Source organism: Fusarium odoratissimum (assembly GCF_000260195.1).
Source record: "Fusarium odoratissimum NRRL 54006 unplaced genomic scaffold supercont1.7, whole genome shotgun sequence".
NCBI lineage: Eukaryota > Fungi > Ascomycota > Sordariomycetes > Hypocreales > Nectriaceae > Fusarium > Fusarium odoratissimum.
The window spans coordinates 343,327-364,334 of record NW_022158693.1 but is presented as its reverse complement, the minus strand read 5'-3'; the positions used below and the strand labels follow the sequence as shown (position 1 = coordinate 364,334).

The following is a 21,008-nucleotide window of genomic DNA, read 5'->3' as shown; positions in this document are numbered from 1 at the left end:
GGATGGTGAGGGAGGGAGATAAGCGGTTTAGTTGCTTGAATGGGAGGGAGGTAATTGGTGAGTTGAGTGGTTGTTAGATTACATATGTATCTACTAGGTATGTACTCCGGGTGCAGAAGGCATCTTCGACAGATACGAACAGCATCAACTATGTACAGTGGGTGATTAACAGATAAATCAATCGATAAACCAGTACGACGATAGACAAAGAGAAAGTAGAGAATTGGTATACTTTTATCCAAGCATACCGAAATGACCACATACACCTTCACTGTAGCGTTGAACCCTCAAACCCCAGCCCTCATCCCTGACCTTATCCAAGCTTCCTCAATCGTTCGATCTCGCTCGGTAAATGCTCAAGGCAACGGCGTTCGGATCACAGGAAGTTCAGACGTCACGTCAAAACGTTGGAGCCGCAACTCAACGCCTCGATTATGATCTCTGACCCCTGACTGGTTCCCAACATGCGGCTCGTGTTTGTGGCTTTTGGATTTCTTGGAGATCTGCTAGTTTGTAAATGGAAGGGGCGTGTACGTACATGAGATAGATATGAGCCAGCCTTGTGGTGTGATAAGTAAGGTAGGGTGTTGAAGGCTGAGGTGGGAGGAGGCTGTCAAGGCTGTGATGCTATGGGAGGATAGATACAGGGAGACTTGTCTTATAGAAGACAGATGCTGCTTCGCATAATACTGATGATTAGAATATGATTTATGAGCCCCGGAGAGAAATTCGGGAATTAGAGTGACCAGAGAGCATCTCGTGATGAAGTTGATGATCGGGTTCCGAACATGTAAGCCACCTCCGATATACAAGTGCCGAAAATCTCCGAATTTCACATCGGAGCCTTGTTGAGTAGAAACCAGCTTCAGTATAAATTAAAGATTCACTGATCAAGGTTTCTATTGAATTTCTATACAGTTTATAGCCGTGACTCTGGGAAAATAGTGCATCGGGCATTGACTTACACGGGCATTAATGAATATCAACCGTGAAGCCGTCAGCTGACCATATCACAACATACCCGTTCAGGAACCCATTTAGATAGTGGATTGGAATTTGCAGCATCACAAGCTCTCTTCTCCAATCATATCATGACTTCTTGCAACGCACGAAGTACACCGGCTTCCGATACGGAATCCGGAGACTTTGTTCGGTCTCCGTAACATCATCATTCATTCATTGACCTCAACCATTCATAGCTCCAAGCCAATGCGGCCCCTAGTAAATGGCATTACCCATGCTTTGTACCCCTCCCCATCAATCGCTCCCCCAGAGCCGCCTTGGCCTGGCTGGGAATGAGATGGGAGCTGTAGTGTCTGAGTGTTATTGTCTGGCGTTTTGCGCCCCCCCCCCACCTCCACCCGCAACGAAAAATACCGGCCCCTCAACCATCCATGTCAGAATCTAATCCCAGTCTGGTTATAGACTGACGGGGACCCTGAATGGCTTCCCCTCCACTGCATTCCGGGTCATTGCAAAGCTAACATGACATTGAGAAATTTCACCCTTTGAGACGATATTTTTTTCCATTGGGGTACACTGTAGAATCCTGGATACCTTTACTGTCTCGTCCATAGAATATGGAAGTTAGTCTCTCACTGGGTAGGTATCGTCCTGGTGCACCCCGCCCCAAGCCCCAGGGGGTCGGTTTACTGTACGCCCAGGCGGGTTTGTCTCCCAACAGTTCTAGTTTCTAGCTTCTCTTCCCCGCCAGGTGCCGAGAGATGCTTGCCACCAGCCAACAGCAGTCAACAGTACCAAGTCAACAACCCACAAGGGGAAGATGAAGTGGAGATACTTTGCAGATCCATTGAATTTGTACATCCCAAAGCCAATCCAAGCTTCAGGTTCTTTTGGTACTGTATCCGTACTTGTACTTGTGTTGATGACCTCCCACTTCTTTTTTCCTCTTGATGAAGACTTCTTCTCCTCTTCTGTCCTCCCTCTCACCTTTCTCAATCCTCAAAGTGGTAACTCAAAGGAAGACGAATGAGATTAATACCTTGTTCAACCCATCCACATAATTTGTTCTGGTCCTCCTCAACCAAGAACGTCTTCCTTTTTACCTCCCTCTCTACCTTATCCACCTCATCTTAATTACAGACAGTACCTACCCTTCGACCCTTCTGTATTTTTAGCGCCTATACCACACTTGGGACACTTTTTTTTGCTTCCCCAACAGTACCAGCAGAAAAACAGGCCCAGCTCCCGTCCCGTCGGATCTTGTTTTTTCTTCGGCCGGAGCTACCCCTGCCCGTAAACTGCCCTTGCGCGCCCGCCACTTTGACCGGCTCATGACGACCTGAGAGCGACACGACTCAACTCTCTCAACCTGATCAAACTCCTCCTTATTTCGAATCTCCGACTTCTTTTTCTCGACTCCTCCTTCATAATCTCCTCCTCTCCTCCTTTCTTTCTTCCTCTTCACACATAAACGCAGTAGCCATGACTGAGATCTCAGCTGGTGCCCAGGAGGGTGCCAATGGGCGGTCGGTGCCCTATGTCAATGGCAAGGCGTCGTATGCAGAGAAGTTCCAAATTGCAGACCACTTCATCGGCGGCAACCGATTGGAGAATGCTCCTCCGAGCAAGGTCAAGGACTTTGTTGGCCAGAATGATGGTCACACTGTCATCACCAACGTAAGGACATCTCTTCCCTGCCAGAATTGGGGTTTTGGGGGGTAGAATTGGATCAATTCCGTCTACCCCGCCAGTTCTGAGCTTTGAAGCGATCGTAACGGTTTTGCTAACAGTAACTCTGTTTTACAGGTTCTCATTGCCAACAACGGTATCGCTGCCGTTAAGGAGATTCGATCAGTCCGAAAATGGGCTTACGAGACGTTCGGTGACGAGCGAGCCATTCACTTCACTGTCATGGCCACCCCCGAAGATCTGCAGGCCAACGCAGAATACATTAGAATGGCCGACCACTACGTCGAGGTTCCCGGCGGCACAAACAACCACAACTATGCCAACGTCGAGCTGATTGTGGATATTGCTGAGCGCATGAATGTCCATGCCGTCTGGGCTGGATGGTGAGTTGGCTCCGAGAGACTCTGTCTCGCTGCGATTCTATATACATGGACTAACGAGAAATTCAGGGGTCATGCCTCAGAAAACCCAAAGTTGCCAGAGTCGCTGGCCGCCTCCCCCAACAAAATTGTCTTCATCGGACCTCCTGGATCTGCCATGCGATCACTAGGTGACAAGATTTCCTCCACAATTGTAGCACAGCACGCCGAGGTGCCGTGTATTCCTTGGTCAGGAACAGGCGTTGACGAAGTCGCCGTCGACGACAAGGGCATTGTCACCGTCGCCGATGATATCTACGCCAAGGGTTGCGTAACATCATGGGAGGAGGGTCTTGAGAGGGCTAAGGAGATTGGCTTCCCTGTCATGATCAAGGCTTCCGAAGGCGGTGGTGGTAAGGGTATCCGAAAGGCTACCGAGGAGGAGGGCTTCGAGGCTCTCTACAAGGCCGCTGCCAGCGAAATCCCCGGTTCTCCCATTTTCATCATGAAGCTTGCTGGCAACGCTCGACATCTTGAGGTCCAGCTTCTTGCTGATCAATACGGAAACAACATCTCCCTCTTCGGTCGTGATTGTTCCGTTCAGCGACGCCACCAGAAGATTATTGAGGAGGCTCCCGTTACCATTGCGAAGCCCGATACGTTCAAGGCTATGGAGGATGCCGCTGTTCGTCTCGGTAAGCTCGTTGGTTACGTCTCCGCCGGTACCGTCGAGTACCTCTACTCCCACGCCGACGACAAGTTCTACTTCCTGGAGCTCAACCCCCGTCTCCAGGTCGAGCATCCTACCACCGAGATGGTCAGTGGTGTCAACCTGCCCGCTGCCCAGCTTCAGATTGCCATGGGTATCCCTCTCCACAGAATCCGTGATATTCGACTCCTGTACGGTGTCGACCCCAAGACCTCAAGCGAGATCGACTTTGAGTTCAAGAACGAGGGCACATCTATGAGCCAGCGACGACCCCAGCCCAAGGGCCACACCACTGCTTGCCGTATCACCTCTGAGGATCCTGGTGAGGGTTTCAAGCCTTCCAACGGTGTGATGCACGAGCTCAACTTCAGGAGTAGCTCCAATGTCTGGGGTTACTTCTCCGTCGGTTCTCAGGGTGGTATTCACAGTTTCTCAGACAGTCAGTTTGGCCACATCTTCGCCTATGGTGAGAACCGTTCTGCATCGAGGAAGCACATGGTCATGGCTCTTAAGGAGCTGAGCATTCGTGGTGATTTCCGAACCACCATCGAATATCTCATCAAGCTTCTCGAGACCGAGGCTTTCGAGGACAACACCATCTCCACTGGTTGGTTGGATGAGCTTATCTCCAAGCGTCTTACTGCTGAGCGACCCGAGACTATGCTTGCTGTTGTCTGTGGTGCCGTCACCAAGGCCCACATTGCCAGCGAGGCCTGCATGGCTGAGTACCGAGCCGGACTTGAGAAGGGTCAAGTGCCCTCTAAGGACGTTCTCAAGACCGTCTTCACCATCGACTTCATCTACGAGGGTTACCGTTACAAGTTCACTGCCACACGCGCCAGCGTTGACAGCTACCACCTCTTCATCAACGGTTCCAAGTGCTCTATTGGTGTCCGCTCTCTGAGCGATGGTGGTCTCCTTGTCCTTCTTGACGGCCGCAGTCACAACGTCTACTGGAAGGAAGAGGTTGGTGCTACCCGTCTTTCCGTCGACAGCAAGACCTGCTTGCTGGAGCAGGAGAACGATCCTACCCAGCTTCGATCCCCCAGCCCTGGTAAGCTTGTCAAGTACTCTGTCGAGAACGGTGCCCATGTTCGTGCCGGCCAGGCTTTCGCCGAGGTCGAGGTCATGAAGATGTACATGCCTCTCGTTGCTCAAGAAGATGGTGTCGTCCAGCTCATCAAGCAGCCCGGAGCTACTCTCGAGGCTGGTGACATCCTCGGTATCTTGGCCCTTGACGACCCCAGCCGCGTCAAGCAGGCCCAGGCTTTCGTTGACAAGCTCCCCGCCTATGGCGAGCCTGTTGTTGTCGGTGCCAAGCCCGCTCAGCGCTTCTCTCTCCTCTACAACATCCTCCATAACATTCTCCTGGGTTACGACAACTCTGTCATCATGGCCAACACCCTCAAGGAGCTCATTGAGGTTCTCCGTGATCCCGAGCTTCCCTACAGCGAGTGGAACGCCCAGTTCTCTGCTCTCCACTCTCGTATGCCACAGAAGCTTGACGCTCAGTTCACTCAGATCGTTGAGCGCAGCAAGTCTCGCCACGGAGAGTTCCCCGCCAAGGCTCTCACCAAGGCTTTCAACAAGTTCCTCGAGGACAATGTTGATGCTGGCGATGCTGAACTTCTCAAGGGCACTCTCTCCCCTCTTACCGAGGTTCTCGACATGTACGCCGAGGGCCAGAAGAACCGAGAGCTTAACGTCATTAAGGGTCTTCTTGAGCAGTATTGGGAGGTTGAGAACCTCTTCATGAACCAGCCTCAGGAGGATGCTGTTATTCTTCAGCTGCGTGACCAGCACAAGGAGGACATCATGAAGGTTGTTCACACTGTTCTCTCTCACAGCCGTGTCAGCTCCAAGAGTTCTCTTATCCTCGCCATCCTTGAGGAGTACCGCCCCAACAAGCCTAAGGCTGGAAGCATCGCCAAGAACCTTCGCGAGACTCTCCGCCTGCTCACTGAGCTCCAGTCGCGTCCTACCTCCAAGGTTTCCCTCAAGGCTCGTGAGATCATGATCCAGTGTGCTCTCCCCTCCCTTGAGGAGCGAACCGCCCAGATGGAGCACATCCTCCGTTCTTCCGTCATCGAGTCGCGATACGGTGAGACTGGTTGGGACCACCGAGAGCCTAGCCTTGATATCATTAAGGAGGTCGTTGACTCCAAGTACACCGTTTTCGATGTCTTGACCATGTTCTTCGCTCACGACGATCCTTGGGTGTCTCTGGCTTCTCTTGAGGTTTATGTTCGCCGAGCTTACCGTGCGTACATCCTCAAGCAGATCGAGTACCACCAGGATGAAAACGATGCGCCTCAGTTCGTTTCTTGGGACTTCCAGCTCCGAAAGCTCGGGCAGTCTGAGTTTGGTCTTCCTCTGCAGTCTGCTGCTCCTTCTACTCCTGCTACCCCTAGCGGAGGCGAGTTCAACTTTAAGCGAATCCACTCGATTAGTGATATGTCTTATCTTACTGGCAAGTGGGAGGACGAGCCTACACGAAAGGGTGTCATTGTTCCTTGCAAGTACATCGATGATGCTGAGGACCTCATTGCCAAGGCTCTTGAGGCTCTTGCCCTTGAGCAGAAGCAGAAGAAGAAGAACACCCCCGGCACTCCCGGTCTCATCCCCGACCTCAGCGGTAAGCGCAAGCCTGCCCAGCCCAAGCAGCACGAGGAAGAGCTCTCCGCTGTTATCAACGTCGCCATCCGCGATCTTGAGAGCCGTGATGACCGAGAGGCCCTCGAAGATATTCTCCCTATCGTTGAGCAGTTCAAGGATGAGCTCCTTGCCCGTGGTGTCCGCCGCCTGACATTCATCTGCGGCCACAGCGATGGTTCCTACCCCGGTTACTACACTTTCCGTGGACCCGAGTACAAGGAGGATGACAGTATTCGTCACAGCGAGCCTGCTCTTGCTTTTCAGCTTGAGCTTGCTCGTCTCAGCAAGTTCCACATCAAGCCTGTCTTCACTGAGAACAAGAGTATCCACGTTTACGAGGGTATTGGCAAGAACGTGGACACCGACAAGCGATACTTCACCCGTGCTGTCATCCGACCTGGTCGTCTCCGAGACGAGATCCCTACTGCTGAGTATCTCATCTCTGAGGCTGATCGCGTTGTCAACGATATCTTCGATGCTCTCGAAATTATTGGCAACAACAACTCTGATCTGAACCAGGTCTTCATCAACTTCTCTCCTGTGTTCCAGCTTCAGCCCAAGGAGGTCGAGGAGAGTCTCCAGGGCTTCCTTGACCGATTCGGTATCCGTGCTTGGAGACTCCGTATCGCCCAGGTCGAGATCCGCATCATCTGCACTGACCCTCAGACTGGCGAGCCTTACCCTCTTCGTGTTGTCATCACCAACACCTCCGGTTACGTTGTCGATGTCGACATGTACGCCGAGCGCAAGTCGGAGAAGGGTGAGTGGGTCTTCCACAGCATCGGCGGCACTCACGAGAAGGGTCCTATGCATCTGATGCCCGTTTCTACCCCCTATGCCACCAAGAACTGGCTCCAGCCCAAGCGTTACAAGGCTCATCTTATGGGAACTCAGTACGTTTACGATTTCCCTGAGCTCTTCCGACAGGCTATCCAGAACTCGTGGGTCAAGGCCGTCAAGGCTCAGCCTAGCCTGGCTTCCCAGCAGCCCAAGACCGGTGACTGCATCAGCTTCACTGAGCTTGTTCTCGATGACAAGGACAGCCTTGATGAGGTCAACCGTGAGCCTGGTACCAACACCTGTGGTATGGTCGGTTGGATCTTCAGAGCCCGCACCCCTGAATACCCCAACGGCCGTCGCTTCATCGTCATTGCCAACGATATCACCTACAAGATTGGTTCATTCGGTCCTAAGGAAGACGACTTCTTCCACAAGTGCACTGAGCTTGCTCGCAAGCTGGGTATCCCCCGTATCTACCTGTCTGCTAACTCTGGTGCTCGTCTTGGCCTTGCTGATGAGCTCATGGGCCACTTCAAGGTTGCTTGGAACAACCCCGAGAAGCAGGATTCTGGCTTCAAGTACCTCTACCTCGATGAGGAGACCAAGACTCGCTTCGAGAAGGACGTCATCACCGAGGAAGTCTCCGAGGATGGTGAGAAGCGACACAAGATCGTCACCATCGTTGGTAAGGAGGACGGTCTCGGTGTTGAGTGTCTGCGAGGCTCTGGTCTCATTGCTGGTGCCACCAGCCGCGCCTACAACGACATCTTCACTGTCACCCTTGTCACTTGCCGATCCGTTGGTATTGGCGCCTACCTCGTCCGTCTTGGCCAGCGTGCTGTCCAGATTGAGGGTCAGCCCATCATCTTGACTGGTGCCCCTGCCCTCAACAACCTGCTTGGTCGTGAGGTCTACACCTCTAACCTTCAGCTTGGTGGCACTCAGATCATGTACCGCAACGGTGTCTCTCACATGACCGCCAACGACGACTTCGCTGGTGTCTCCAAGATCGTCGAGTGGATGTCATTCGTCCCTGAGAAGCGCAACAGCCCTGTCCCTGTCAGCCCTAGTGTTGATGACTGGAACCGTGACATTACCTACTTCCCTCCCCAGAAACAGCCTTACGATGTCCGATGGATGATCAGTGGTCGCGAGGGCGAGAACGGCTTCGAGTCTGGTCTCTTTGATAAGGACTCTTTCGTTGAGGCTCTCGGCGGCTGGGCCAAGACTGTTGTTGTTGGTCGTGCTCGTCTCGGTGGTATCCCCATGGGTGTTATCGCTGTCGAGGTCCGCTCTGTGGAGAACATCACTCCTGCTGACCCTGCCAACCCCGACTCTATCGAGCAGGTTAGCAACGAGGCTGGTGGTGTCTGGTACCCCAACTCCGCCTTCAAGACTGCCCAGGCTATCAACGACTTCAACAATGGTGAGCAGCTTCCTCTCATGATCCTTGCCAACTGGCGTGGTTTCTCTGGTGGTCAGCGCGACATGTACAACGAGGTCCTCAAGTACGGTTCTTTCATCGTCGATGCCCTTGTCAAGTACGAGCAGCCCATCTTCATCTACATTCCTCCCTTTGGTGAGCTCCGTGGTGGATCTTGGGTCGTCGTCGATCCTACCATCAACTCCACTGCCATGGAGATGTACGCCGATACCGAGGCCCGTGGTGGTGTTCTTGAGCCTGAGGGTATCATTGGTATCAAGTACCGCAAGGACAAGCAGGTCCAGACCATGGCCCGCATGGATCCTACCTATGCTGGTCTCAAGAAGCAGCTCGAGGATTCTAGCCTGTCCACGGAGGAGACCGACGAGATTAAGAAGAAGATGGCCATCCGTGAGAAGCAGCTGCTGCCCGTGTACGCCCAGATTGCCGTGCAGTTCGCCGATCTCCACGACCGTGCTGGCCGCATGAAGGCCAAGGGTGTCATCCGTGACGTTCTTGAGTGGACCAACGCTCGACGCTTCTTCTACTGGCGTCTTCGCCGACGTCTCAACGAGGAGTACATCCTCCGCCGCATGACTTCTACCATCATCAGCACTTCGCACAGCCAGACTGCTACCAAGAACACGGAGACTCGTGACAGATACCTGCACCTTCTCCGCAGTTGGTCAGGCATTGTTGATTGGGAGAAGAACGACCAGGCGGTTACTGAGTGGTACGAGACTGAACGCAAGACCATCAGCGAGAAGGTCGAGACGCTCAAGTCTGAGGTGTTGGCAGCTGAGGTTGCCAGCGTTGTCCGTGGCCATGCTAAGGCTGGATGGACTGGTGTTCGTGAGGTGCTTAGAGTCATGCCCGTTGAGGAGCGGGAGCAGATTCTCAAGTACCTCCAGCAGTAAAGAGGAGAAGGACATATTGAGGAGGTTTTATGATATGGGAATCATTCCCTGTGTTTTTTTACTGGCGATTTATGCTATCATGGTTTTATGTCATGTCGTCAAGACAATTAGAAATGAAGGAGGTTAGACAGAGAACGGACTGTGTATGAGGCGTCAGGTACTGGAATATTTTCGATTTTAAATATCCATTTTATTACTTCAAGTTTGTGCTCCTACATGATACCATTAAGACTGCAGTGAATCATACTTACCCCGTCACCCGCGTTTATTCAAGATCATTCTTTGAAGTGTTTTGAGTGGAAGACTTTGACAGGGCAACCTCCCTTCAGTATACTCACCCACTGGTGAAGAGGAAATACCAATGGGAAGAGAGGTGGAAGCCTGGCAAGGCCAAACAATATTTGGTCAATACGTATACTGCCGGTCTGTTCACTGAAGATAGTACTTGAGGGCGATTCCAACCGTAGCCCCCGATACTGGTACTCCAGGCAGTATAATTAACATTTCCACATTCAGAAATCTCCGGTTGTAAATTAGGGAGCCTTGAGGGATTCCTGAGGCCTGGGATCTAATTCTCACAGCTCATTCGTGTGTATGCTTAAGGTGATCCTTTTGCTGTACATCGCCCAAAGCAATATCCACATGAGGATGTCACCAGGCGTCTGTGTTGGTGCATGATCTGGCACGCTGTCATTTTACGGCTTTATGAGACGACTACGTATGTATCTTGGAGGAAATCAATGGCGGATACTTGGGCATCGGTAAGTGGGAGATGGTCAACTGTCTGTGAGCCACTCTGGAGGGTCACTGACGTGTGTTGGAGGTGGAGTGACTGCTTCAACCAAAGAATAATTGTGGTCTAGAACGACATAGAGAAAAATGATTATATCTGGGGGATCATCTTGGGGGGATAGCCCCGGGATTGTCGTTGTGTATGTCAGTGTTGGCACCTTCACCAAAGCATGTGCCTAGTGTAAGTCGGCAGTTCGTGGAGTGAGCTAGCCTTCATGAAACCTTGGTAAGATTCGCATTTGAGTGCGTAATGATGGCTGTCCCGAAAACTGAAGCCTACGTCTGCGTAGTACGTAGATATTGAGAAGTCTTCTCCTCACTTGAGCAAGTCATGAAGGTCACTTGTAATGGGACAGTATTATGGGTCTTAATATGAGACTCTCTTGCGTCTTTGGCGGAGTGGCCGCCATCTCGTTTGGAAGCGTCAATCGAAACGAAGTCTATGAAACCAACTGATAAGAATTAATTATCCGATGTCATGCAAGTTGCCGTATGTACAAGACATAAATGCATGTCCAACCAACAAGATACTACGCAGCATGGCTGGGCATGTCAAACAAGCCTGACCATCAACTTATCAATTCTGGGGGGTTCTAAACCTCATGCCATGGTGTCAGCCACGTGGTGAGAGGGAAACGTCAAAGACTGGATCGGATAGATAAAGCTGGTGATACTGGCAGATTAGTATGTGAGTGAGTAGCAAGGGTTGATAGGCAGCCACATTGTTTCAATGGAGATCACATGACTAGATATCATCTCGGCGCGGATTATTAGAGTCCGATAGAGGACTGGCCAATAGGATACTTGCTGATCCTTCAGGCAGCAGCATTTCCGATTCTGAGACCCTTGGAAAATGACCGCAAATAGGCCGCGCCGCAAGATCCGCTTTGTGTAGGCAACGAAATAAACAGCTTCTTCTCAACAAAATGAAATGATTTGATCTGACCTACAATTCAAGATTTACCATTGTTTTCTCTTCTCTTCTCGCTGAGTACATGTGACTTTTGTTTGGCCCTTTTTAACTTACTTATTTACTGGCCAAGAACGCCAATGGCTGGGCCTCGCTAATTACACCACCTCCAAGACCAGTACCAAGGGCCCCGCTTCAGATCGCCATCAAGCATCACGATCAAGACATCACCCTCAGACTTGGCGACTGTTGTCATAAACAGGGCTTCATTTCCCATTCTAGGACTCACCTTCAACATATTCGCAGCAGCTCACCAAAATGGAGTCGTTTTTACCGCTGGGCGGCTTTCAGCTGCCCTTTCAGAAACGCCTCAGCAGACTGTACAACGATACTAAGAAGTCAACCGACTTTGTCAAAGAGCCAATTCAAAATGAGGAAGATCCAGAGATCAAGGCTCTACACCGGAAACTCCGCATTCAGAAAGATCGTCTAGTGAGTTGGGGTCTCGAATGGTCTGATCCCACTCAATCTGTTGAGATCGATGAGTCTCTATCAAAAGCTGGGTTGAGTGAGGTTGTTGGAAGTATCATGTCCACCATCAAGGACATCCTAGCAGAAGCTGAGCCTCTTTGGCTAAGCTCAAAGCGCATGATTTCAGCACCTGCTACGTCAAAAGATACGAAGCCGCCGCTGGTTCAATGGGATAAGAATCATTTTGAGGATTTGGTTAATGACCTTACTGCTTCAATTGATACACTCTACGATCTGTCGCGGACACGAGCAGCGGCTGGTGGAATCCCAAGAAGATCATCGAAGACACCGTTCAAGTCCATGGCGTCTACCGAGGAGTACAGACCATTCGAGTCCAGCCGCATGCAAACGCCTCAGCAAATTAACCCCCAGACGCTAACTCATCTGCGGCCTAAGCAGGGTAATGAGGCTTCTGCTCCCCGAGAGGTGGTCTTTATGAGCAAGACTGCTTATTCTGAACTAACACATGGGACGACTCGCCAACCGTGGGCACCTCTGCTTCTGGAATATGCAACCTTCGATTCAATTTATGCCGTGACGGGTATCATGCCTCCCATGGCTCGCTTTGAGAAACTATCCGCCGGCCTGCAACAAGATTCTCAGCGATCGCCTGGCACATGGACTGGACTACCTCGACTTCTCGGCTATTTCGAAGACCTAGAGAACTCGAGACTTGGCCTTGTCTACCGATTCCCTCCCTCATTCAACGCTGTCTCATTTGAGCGTCTCACTAAGAATCCTTCTTATAACCTCCCGACTCTGAATGATCTTCTCTCTGTTCCAGGATCAGAGCCTAAGCTTGAGGCCAAGTTCAGACTTGCTCACAATCTGATGAACACTGTTTTCGACCTGCATGCTCGCGGCATTACCCACGGAAACATTGCTCCAACCACTGTCTCATTCTGTGATGCAGTCACCTCGCAACCGGGTGCGACTAATGGCGAGGTGGATATTCGACGCCCTCTCCTTTCTTCTTTCGATCTCTTTCCCGAAGATACCCCTTCGACATCACCAATTCTTTCCCGCCATCCCCTCGACCCACGCAATGCCCAATCATCGCCTCTTGTCAATAATTCTGACCAGAGGGTTCTGGACCTGTATTCCTTATCCACTCTGTTGCTCTCAGTTGGCTTGTGGAAGAAACTGGAGGATATTGTCCCCGAGGCATCCGCTTCTATTCCTGACTCGGCCCTGGAAGAGCTTGCTGTCAGGTGCGGCAGCCTATATATGAAGGCCGTTCAAGTGTGCTGGACCGCAGTCGATGATGAGCTTGCCGGACGATCGTCTGGTGAATCATTGCTGTCGTCGGTGCAAGTTCGCTGCAGTCGCTTTTTAGAGGCCTGCTGTATCTTGGACGGTGTTAGTGGTCTGGAGGAGAGGCTCGACCAAGAGCTTAACCCCTCTGAGACGCCAGCCCCTACCGGTGACTCGACCTCTATGAAGATTAACAAGGATGTAAAGGATGTCAAGGACTTCAAGTCATCACTAAAAGCTGCAAGCGAGAAGCCAATCGCGGCATCAGCGCCTAACTTCGGAACAGAAAAAAGTGCTTCCAAGTTTGAGGCAGTCGCTGATCAAGATGGTATGTCCCATTGTTCTCATTCACATGATTACCTCAATGCTAACTTGCTCCCAGATGCCCTCGACAAGCAGTCAGAAACAAAGATGCGTTTATATCCCCATGTACCGCTAGCGCCAGAAGTCGTGGAGAAGTGGAATAAGAATCTTATGCCCCAGATCAACCACGCTCTTCGTCACTTTTACCGCAAGCACCCCGAGTCGGTCGAGATCTCTCTTGAGTCAGTAGGCCCGAGCCCTCAGAAGACCCAACCCACAGTACTTGTTGTGTGTACATCTGTTGGAAAAGTCCGGGCTATTCTTAAGAAGAGGCTTGGTGACCTCTTCGATGGAAGCAACGGTTTCGGACTCAAAGTCTGCCGGGGGCATGTGTTAAGATCTCGCCGACAGCCAAACTCCGTTCTGAGATCCATGGCTCGAAGGAGTGCTAAGGGTACTGGACTAGAATCGGACGATCTTGAAGCTATCAACCCAGAGTATCAAGAACGCCCGGGTAATGGTGCCAGTATTGGAGCCTGGATTGGAGATCGGCATCTGCCCCCTGTTAGCCTCGGAGGCCTCGTCATGGTTGACGACAAGCCTTACGGAATGACAGTCCACCATATGTTAGACGACCCAGATCGTGACTTTGGGCCCAGTGACACCCTCAGGTGCAGTGCTCTACCTGACATGGACTGGTACGCGCAATCTGGTGACGACAGCACTGTCGATGACGAATTTGGTTACGAGCTCTCTGATACCGAATCCGAGGCCTACTCGGATTCCGATATCACCAGTGACTATGAGGACGATGAGGATGAAGATGAAGACGAGGAGTATAACGAGCCTGGAGATATTCCTGGCATCGAACCAGGATGTGGTGATGGTTACATCGTCACACAGCCGGCTCTCGATGACGTAGAAGAAGGCTTCTACCCTGACCCAGAGACTCAAGACGAGGATCACCTCGACACTTACAGCGTCGGCGAGGTGTATGCTTCAAGCGGCATCCGCAGGAAGCAGGCCCTTGGACTCGTGCATGAGGTTGACTGGGCTCTCTTCGAATTCGCTCACGATAGGCTGCCTGACGACAACACCATTCCTCGCATTGATGACAAGTCGCCTGCTCACAAGGTCGATGGAAAGCAAACAGCTGGGTCGCCTATGTTGCGGCCAACAACTGTTGCCCCTTTAGACTCCTTGCCAAACATGGATGTGCAGTGCATGGCTCGAACAAGTGGTTTGCAGACTGGCAAGATTCTCCCTGCTCTGACGAGTGTGAAGATCTACGGCCGTGTCTCACCAAGCCATGCCTATCAAATCACCAGCGCGGACACATCAGAACAGGGATCTCAGAGCAAGAATGTCCCTCTGGGTATCCCTGGTGACAGTGGTGCTTGGATCGTCAGCCGTGACGAGGGTCAGCTTTGCGGACACGTTCTTGCATGGAGTCAGCGCAAGCGTGTTGCGTACATCTGCCCCATGGACGTCCTCCTCTGGGACATCGCAGAAACTCTGGAGGCTCACGAAGTAAAGCTTCCGGGAGGACAGGCCGTGGTGACCCTCAACAGGTCGGAGACTCACACCGCCTCTAAGAAGCAAGAGGCATCTAATCTCGAGCTTCATGACGAAGATGACTTATCGGACTTGGTTGAAGAGGAGGAAGATCTGCCCCCTCAACTAGTCACGTCACCTGACCTAGTCAGAGACACCCCCAGCATGAGAAAGTCACCCGTCTCCAACTGCAGCGGCGTCAGCGATCGGAGCTCCTCAAGCCCCATCCGCCTGGACACATCAAGTGACCTGAGTGGTATCTCTAATCGATTTGAAGAGATGAGTATGAGCGGTAGTTTTGGGATAGGCGTTAGCGGTTGACAACGACAGTAGTCGTATGTTTTTTTCCTTTGTTCGGCAAGGAAAGTTTGTCTAAAAAATACCCTGTTAGCGTTGGAATATGATGAGAATGAAGATAAGTAGTCCAGAAATGGATTTCATAGTTGCATAAAATTGCAAGAATATGCATTGTATCATGCTGCTCTGATATTGTCTCTCTCCTTTTACATAAAGTCGTCCTCCCAGTTCTCATCGCGGTCCTGGTTACTCGAACCAGCCATGTTCTCCTCTGTGAAGATATCATCGTAGGCATGGTCCTTCTGCCACTTCTTCTCCTTCCACTCCTGAGCCTGCCGAGCCTCCTCCTTCTTCTACAAGGGCATCAGTAATCTCGGCTCAGTATTCACGGAGGTTCTCGCTTACCCTGGCTTGGAAAGCTGCCTGGTCACGACGTCGCAGTTCCTTGAGGCGATCATCTCTCTCCTGCTTAAAGTCTGGCTTCTTCTCAACCTTCGTCTTGTTAAGACGGTTGACGATGGGGTTCTCGCGCTGGGGAACCAGGACGCGCTTTACTTTGCGGGGGTCCTTGAAGCCGACTTGGCCGACCTCCATGCTGCCGTCTTTCTTGAGGTTGGACCATGGTGTGTAGATGACTGTGACGTTGTCTTTCTTGTTGCCTTGGGTGGGATGTCAGACATGCCGTGGGAGGGGATTAAAGGGAGGAAATGTACCCTCGATGGAATTGGCCTTTGTCAGTTGGGCGAGGTCCATGACGAGTTCTTCAGGGAGGGCGTCCCATGCCTGGCCTTCTTGCATGCGTAGGTAGATATGCGCGCTGGAGAGTTTATCCGCGTGGAACTACATAGACCCAATGTTGTCAGTTTGCTCTATTCTCACTGAGATTTGGTTGGTCATCTCACCCTATATGTTACTTAGCACAAGCCCACTCATTTAATGGAGCACCCTACCAGATATCCTCTTCCCAGCCGAACTTGATCAGGTCCTCATCTAGCATCAAGTCTCAGCCGGTGGGGAACAGCGCGTTATGATTGTCATTGGGCATAAGCATACTCTCGAACTTGTCCTTGCCGACATAGATGAATCCTGGAGGATCGACCACGTTGGAGGTGAAATAATAGACCATCTTGGATTTTCCACTGGAAGAGAAGGAGATCGGGGATAAAAGAAATGGATAGACAGGCTGAACGGGTCACCGTTAGTGATCTTGTGGTGAGCTGCGTGTTCTGATGAGGGGATCTTGGAGAAATTTCCGTTTGGTGGGGGTACTTGTGTGCTAACAGAAATGGTTATGGGTGCTCGCTGAAACCCCCTAGAACAAGAGGTGATCAGCCCTACAGGATAACACCAAAGTACCTCCCATTCCTGCCAAGGTGGGATCCAGAGTTTGATTCACGTGACATCGCGACGATATCGTGAAAGGGTCTTTCATGTAATTTTCCACGCACCTGTAACCAAGAGCTCCTTTATCCATTCGACTGCCATACTCTTTCTGGAGTCACCATCCGAAATACCCAGTTATTATGATGGCCTTTTCAACGTTAGACAGCCACTAATGCAAAACAAGTATTGACCAAGGTTGTCTCACGACTCAGATCAAGGCTAACAAACTGATCATCTGAATCATGTTTTACTGTCTCGGCTGGCATAAAGGCTAGATCAAGCACTGGAATGAGATATGTGTCGATTTTCCCAATACCACAAACTGTCGGGTCGGTACAGCCCACATGGTCCAAAAGAATTAAGGTGATGATATCCACTTATCCCTCCTCGTAAACAGCCCAATGACCAGACAATTTAATTATGACGAGGCAAGCTTTCGGCTATTGCAACAGGCTGCCGCTGTCAAGTATCCCCCCCTGTTTGTTCATCCCGCAGAGCCCCAAAACCAGGACCCCATTCCCAATGTCACACGACAGTACCGGTATGTGAAGTGAGGCGTCATGAGCTTGTCTATTCAGCTGAGAGCCCTTGTGTCTTGATCAGCTTAGAATCCAAGATCTTGTCAAAGGCCCCCATTCACGATGATCGGTGACTTCTCAGTCGCTAGTCACTGTTTGTTTGTGTAACACATCACGACAGCCGTGTATGGAGACAAAAGCAACGATGGTAGCTCAAAACCGGCTGTCTCAGCCTCTCATTTCCTTGAGGTAACCACTGTCTTATCAACCTGTGCCAAGTTCCACCGTCCCTGTTGTGCCGTCACGCCGGTTGGGCGATCTTCGGTAAGTATTAGTGATATTGTAATCTCTGTCCCTTGTAATCGAATTGGTTCTGTCTCACCATGATTCTTGCTGAGTGTTGGTCACTTATATTGCTTTTTCTTCTCTCATGTTCGATCGACGTTGACATGCTCCGCTCCACCTCTGATCAGACCTCAAATATCGGAACGGGGTCCCCAGATTTAGTCCGATCTCGTATCTCGTATCTCGGACTCGAGGAGTTATGTAAGAGTAAACTTAGTACAATGCCTTGTAAGTTGACAGTCACTCTATCCACTGGGAGTCGCCGAGACATTCCGGGTATCGTTATGGGGGATGGCGATACTGCACAAATGGCCAGATCCTTGCATGACGCACAAGGGTAAAGGTGCAAGCAACGAGGCCAATGACTGGCTTATAGGCAGGGGCTTCGGGCATATCTCCATCCACAAGGCTGCCAAGCCAAGACCGGAGAGTGCAGTCCTCATGTATGTATGCCAACCCTAGCATATAATGAGCAAGATAAGTGAGGTTGTACTCTCTTGGAGTTTCCTCTCTGGGCCTCGAGGTGTCAAACATCAGTGGTTGGTAGTCGAAATATTCATAGACGGTAAACAAGGTCCAAGCTTCTACCGACCTTGGCAAACTTGTCAGGCCTGAACTGCGTCGGAGGTCTCCCCTCATCACATCCGGGAGGCACAGGGCTGGACGCTTCATACTGACAGCATGTTCTTCTCCTGGGCCTCAAGGGGTGGCCCTGTTGGCGGGAATACAGGTAGATGCAGGCTTCTTCCGGATCAAGTTAATTTATGCCCATCCCTGTCAAGGTCAGTGACGTTGCTTGTTGGGCCCCTTGGCATATGCAGGGCGATGTAAAGCCACTACGCACTGTAATTGCAGCCTGAATGTCGGCACGGTCAACCAGCTCATGCGTAGCGTCTTCCTCGCTGGCCGAAACACAAGAAATCATGCTGATAACGTTTTCCGTCTGTCCTTGGCATCGGGGTCTAAGTCGGTCCCGAGGATCTATTCCGAGCTTTGGGGATTGGTGTTTCTATTTCAGCCACTTTTCCATCAGCTAGCATTAGCGTTCCACAATGGCCTGTGGCGTCATGACCGTTGCTTTTTTGGAATGCGTCCCCTACAGTAGCGTAGTTTGAACTTTGCTGTGGAGAATGGCCAGGCTAATGGCCCCCCCTGACTCAAAACTTCCGAACAACATCAGTCATTCCGTTCCGCAAAGGTGACAATATCAGGGCACTCTTGTAAACCTTCAAAAGCTAGATTACGCACGCTCATCTGCAGCCCGGAGCTCTTCAGCCGCCGAGGTTCCATCGAGCTTCTAAGCGAGACGTAGTGTATCCCAGCGGGTAGGGTCCGAGCTATTATGATTTTTGAAATTTCCGCGGAGGGCGTAAACACACAACAACTGATGAGTCAGTTCCGCTGGCCCTTTAAGACCAAGATATATATAATACATGTGAAATCTCCCCGACTGACCACCGTGGATGTCGTGTCGCAGTTCCTCAAAACCTCGTTGTTACCTGTCATGCAGACTCATGCTTAATCCTCGACACCGCCGATAGAATTCTGATTCTGCCTGATAGCCTCTGCGAGATACCTATGAGCAGTCTTGCAGTTTTCGTTGTTATGTTTGTCATTATGCTTTGAATATTTTGCGTCTTGGTGTTTTGCGAGGTTGGTATTATGATTAATGGATATAGACTCCAGCGGCCTGGAGAGCTCGGATGATGCTGCGCTCAACGGAACCTAAGCACCAGAAGGTTAGCTGGATACGTTTACTTTTCTTGGATATGGAGCGACTTACCAACACTTACAGCCGGCACTGCTTCGTTAACGACGGTGACACGACTGCTCTTGGCGTGCTCTTGAAAATCATAGCCGTCTGTGTTGTCGTAGGCAACCTTGTAAACGTCGACTCTTATCTTGTAAGCGCCTTCAACTAGAATAGCAAGGTCTGTGTACGGGAAATGGATTGTTGTTCTTGAAGCTCCAGCTGTGGTTACATCGACGCCGTTCACCGAAGTGGTCCCCGACAAGCCTCCCTCAACAATATTCCCTTCTCTCGTAAGTAAGAAAGCCATGGCGAAGAAATAGTGGCCAGGTACAGCCCCTCTGAAGTTTAGCTCTGCAACGAGAGGTGGATGCAGGGTGGTCGAGACCTGGGCTCGAGCAGGAGGTTGAACAACAATGCTAAAGGCTGTCATATTGTTTTTGGTTCCAAAGTATTGAATGATTTTCTTGATGTATTCTTATACATGGCACTAGTATGCCGCCTCAAAACTGACCCAAGAGAGGTTTTATAACATATCTGGGTAATACAGTGTCGTATATGGCCATCAAATAACCCTATCAGAGACGTTCTTCCGATGTTTCAATGCCAAAGATAGCCCAACAGCCTGATTGTCAGAGGGAGCTTCCGCGTCAGGGATGGTGATGATGATGATGATGATGATGATGATGAATGAGTGGGATCACGATACTTGAATGGCGAACAGAGTATCACTGCTCCTTTCTCTCGCCTGTCGTTGTATGCTCATATATGGCGGAAGAGACGCCGACTGGCAGAATATGTCCGACAGATGCAAGTACAGGCTTGTATCGGGAAGAGGCCGTCAGATCAATGCTTTATTCTCTCGGGGGATGTTGGAGGCAAGGTAAGGTATAAAGGGCAAAGAGGGTTGGTTGATGGGATATGATGCGGTATTGGAAGCAAGGCAACAACAGGCGAGGCAAATGAAAATGAGGCAATAGTCAGCCAGCCACAGACAGACAGGTGTGAGTGTGACTCGTGAATATCGCTGATGGGGTAGGTACAGAGTACAATACAATAAAATGTTCGAGGCCGGCAGTTTTCGATAAGTAAAGTAAAGTAAAGTGAACATGCAGGCAGATTGTCACCGACGCAGCAGGACTCGATGTCTGATCCCTGCACTTGACCTCACCTCATTTAAGGATCCCTGCGGGCATATCATATCTAAGTGCAAGGCGCAGGGTACTATAAGGGTGGACTTAGGTTGGCATAAAATGGCGGCGTCAAGCACAAACAAGGGGACTTTGCATTTGTGCCTAGCTCCAACGGCGCCTGGGGAGTTGTTAAAACAACGTCAGCCCAATTTGTCGGGTTTACAACCAAGCCAAGCTGACAACCGAGCGAGCGAGAGGAAGATGCAGGGTATCGCTGGCGTAGAATCTTGCGGCAAACGGCACTACCTTAGCCTTGGCATGTTTACGCGGGCGAGCTACGTCGTAGTTACAGAGCTGTGACGAAATTGTGACCGTTGGCATTTACTGTACCCAAGCTCGGAGCCTCAAGAGACTGAACTCTATAGCCGTGGCTGAGGGCAGATCTCGCCAACTAGACCCAACACCGTGGGATGAAGGATAGATCGGCTCTAATCAGTAATCATGTCAAAACAGAGCGGTCTTTATTTCTTGTCCTTTTTCTTTTTTCTTTTATTCTTGCTCTTGGCGCGAATTGGAGTGGGTCGAGATCTTAGACATGCACCTGATGCTATGGTACCGACATACGATACGGCACTTCATCCTAGGGTCCAGTTGACAGTTTCTAGCCACGTGCCTAGTTCCCACAGGACAAGGAAACCAGGAAAAGGCTGAAACATGTTTGGCTCGATGCTGAGAAGGGTCTT

The 21,008-nt window shown here is 50.9% G+C and overlaps 4 protein-coding genes across 6 annotated transcripts; 2 read left to right on the top strand and 2 right to left on the bottom strand.

Moving 5' to 3' along the window:
• Window positions 1–1,726: 1,726 nt before the first annotated feature.
• Window positions 1,727–9,757, top strand: FOIG_05398 (uncharacterized protein). Its single transcript, XM_031203979.1, has 3 exons — window positions 1,727–2,640; window positions 2,770–3,035; window positions 3,102–9,757. Exons 1-3 carry the CDS (start codon window positions 2,446–2,448, stop codon window positions 9,493–9,495), a joined length of 6,855 nt encoding a protein of 2,284 aa, XP_031065808.1. The 5' UTR covers window positions 1,727–2,445; the 3' UTR covers window positions 9,496–9,757.
• A 436-nt stretch (window positions 9,758–10,193) lies between these two features.
• Window positions 10,194–15,987, top strand: FOIG_05397 (uncharacterized protein). The gene is made up of 2 exons (XM_031203978.1): window positions 10,194–13,310; window positions 13,365–15,987. The coding sequence occupies exons 1-2, from the start codon at window positions 11,516–11,518 to the stop codon at window positions 15,158–15,160; spliced, it is 3,591 nt and encodes a 1,196-aa protein (XP_031065807.1). The 5' UTR covers window positions 10,194–11,515; the 3' UTR covers window positions 15,161–15,987.
• Window positions 15,271–18,127, bottom strand: FOIG_05396 (uncharacterized protein). 3 transcript variants are annotated; one of them, XM_031203975.1, is made up of 5 exons: window positions 16,585–18,127; window positions 16,087–16,561; window positions 15,850–16,039; window positions 15,542–15,795; window positions 15,271–15,489 (listed from the first exon to the last, which is right to left on the bottom strand). In XM_031203975.1, exons 3-5 carry the CDS (start codon window positions 15,932–15,934, stop codon window positions 15,343–15,345), a joined length of 486 nt encoding a protein of 161 aa, XP_031065804.1. In that variant the 5' UTR covers window positions 15,935–16,039; window positions 16,087–16,561; window positions 16,585–18,127; the 3' UTR covers window positions 15,271–15,342. The 3 variants fall into 3 exon arrangements, with proteins under 3 accessions (XP_031065804.1, XP_031065806.1, XP_031065805.1); XM_031203977.1 differs by lacking the exon at window positions 16,585–18,127 and having other exon boundaries at window positions 15,850–15,976; window positions 16,039–16,126; window positions 16,190–16,410; XM_031203976.1 differs by lacking the exon at window positions 16,585–18,127 and having other exon boundaries at window positions 15,850–15,976; window positions 16,039–16,410.
• A 481-nt stretch (window positions 18,128–18,608) lies between these two features.
• FOIG_05395 (uncharacterized protein) lies at window positions 18,609–20,400 on the bottom strand. Its single transcript, XM_031203974.1, has 2 exons — window positions 19,166–20,400; window positions 18,609–19,107 (listed from the first exon to the last, which is right to left on the bottom strand). Exons 1-2 carry the CDS (start codon window positions 19,563–19,565, stop codon window positions 19,049–19,051), a joined length of 459 nt encoding a protein of 152 aa, XP_031065803.1. The 5' UTR covers window positions 19,566–20,400; the 3' UTR covers window positions 18,609–19,048.
• Between the last annotated feature and the right edge of the window lie 608 nt (window positions 20,401–21,008).

Coding starts and splice junctions, on each gene's coding strand:
- FOIG_05398 (XM_031203979.1), top strand. CDS start 2,446: ATGACTGAGATCTCAGCTGGTGCCCAGGAGGGTGCCAATGGGCGGTCG. Junction 2,641..2,769: donor GTCACACTGTCATCACCAAC/GTAAGGACATCT, acceptor TCTGTTTTACAG/GTTCTCATTGCCAACAACGG. Junction 3,036..3,101: donor CATGCCGTCTGGGCTGGATG/GTGAGTTGGCTC, acceptor CGAGAAATTCAG/GGGTCATGCCTCAGAAAACC.
- FOIG_05396 (XM_031203975.1), bottom strand. CDS start 15,934: ATGCAAGAAGGCCAGGCATGGGACGCCCTCCCTGAAGAACTCGTCATG. Junction 15,796..15,849: donor AAAGGCCAATTCCATCGAGG/GTACATTTCCTC, acceptor ATCCCACCCAAG/GCAACAAGAAAGACAACGTC. Junction 15,490..15,541: donor AGGCAGCTTTCCAAGCCAGG/GTAAGCGAGAAC, acceptor ATGCCCTTGTAG/AAGAAGGAGGAGGCTCGGCA.
- FOIG_05397 (XM_031203978.1), top strand. CDS start 11,516: ATGGAGTCGTTTTTACCGCTGGGCGGCTTTCAGCTGCCCTTTCAGAAA. Junction 13,311..13,364: donor GGCAGTCGCTGATCAAGATG/GTATGTCCCATT, acceptor ACTTGCTCCCAG/ATGCCCTCGACAAGCAGTCA.
- FOIG_05395 (XM_031203974.1), bottom strand. CDS start 19,565: ATGACAGCCTTTAGCATTGTTGTTCAACCTCCTGCTCGAGCCCAGGTC. Junction 19,108..19,165: donor AGTGCCGGCTGTAAGTGTTG/GTAAGTCGCTCC, acceptor TCTGGTGCTTAG/GTTCCGTTGAGCGCAGCATC.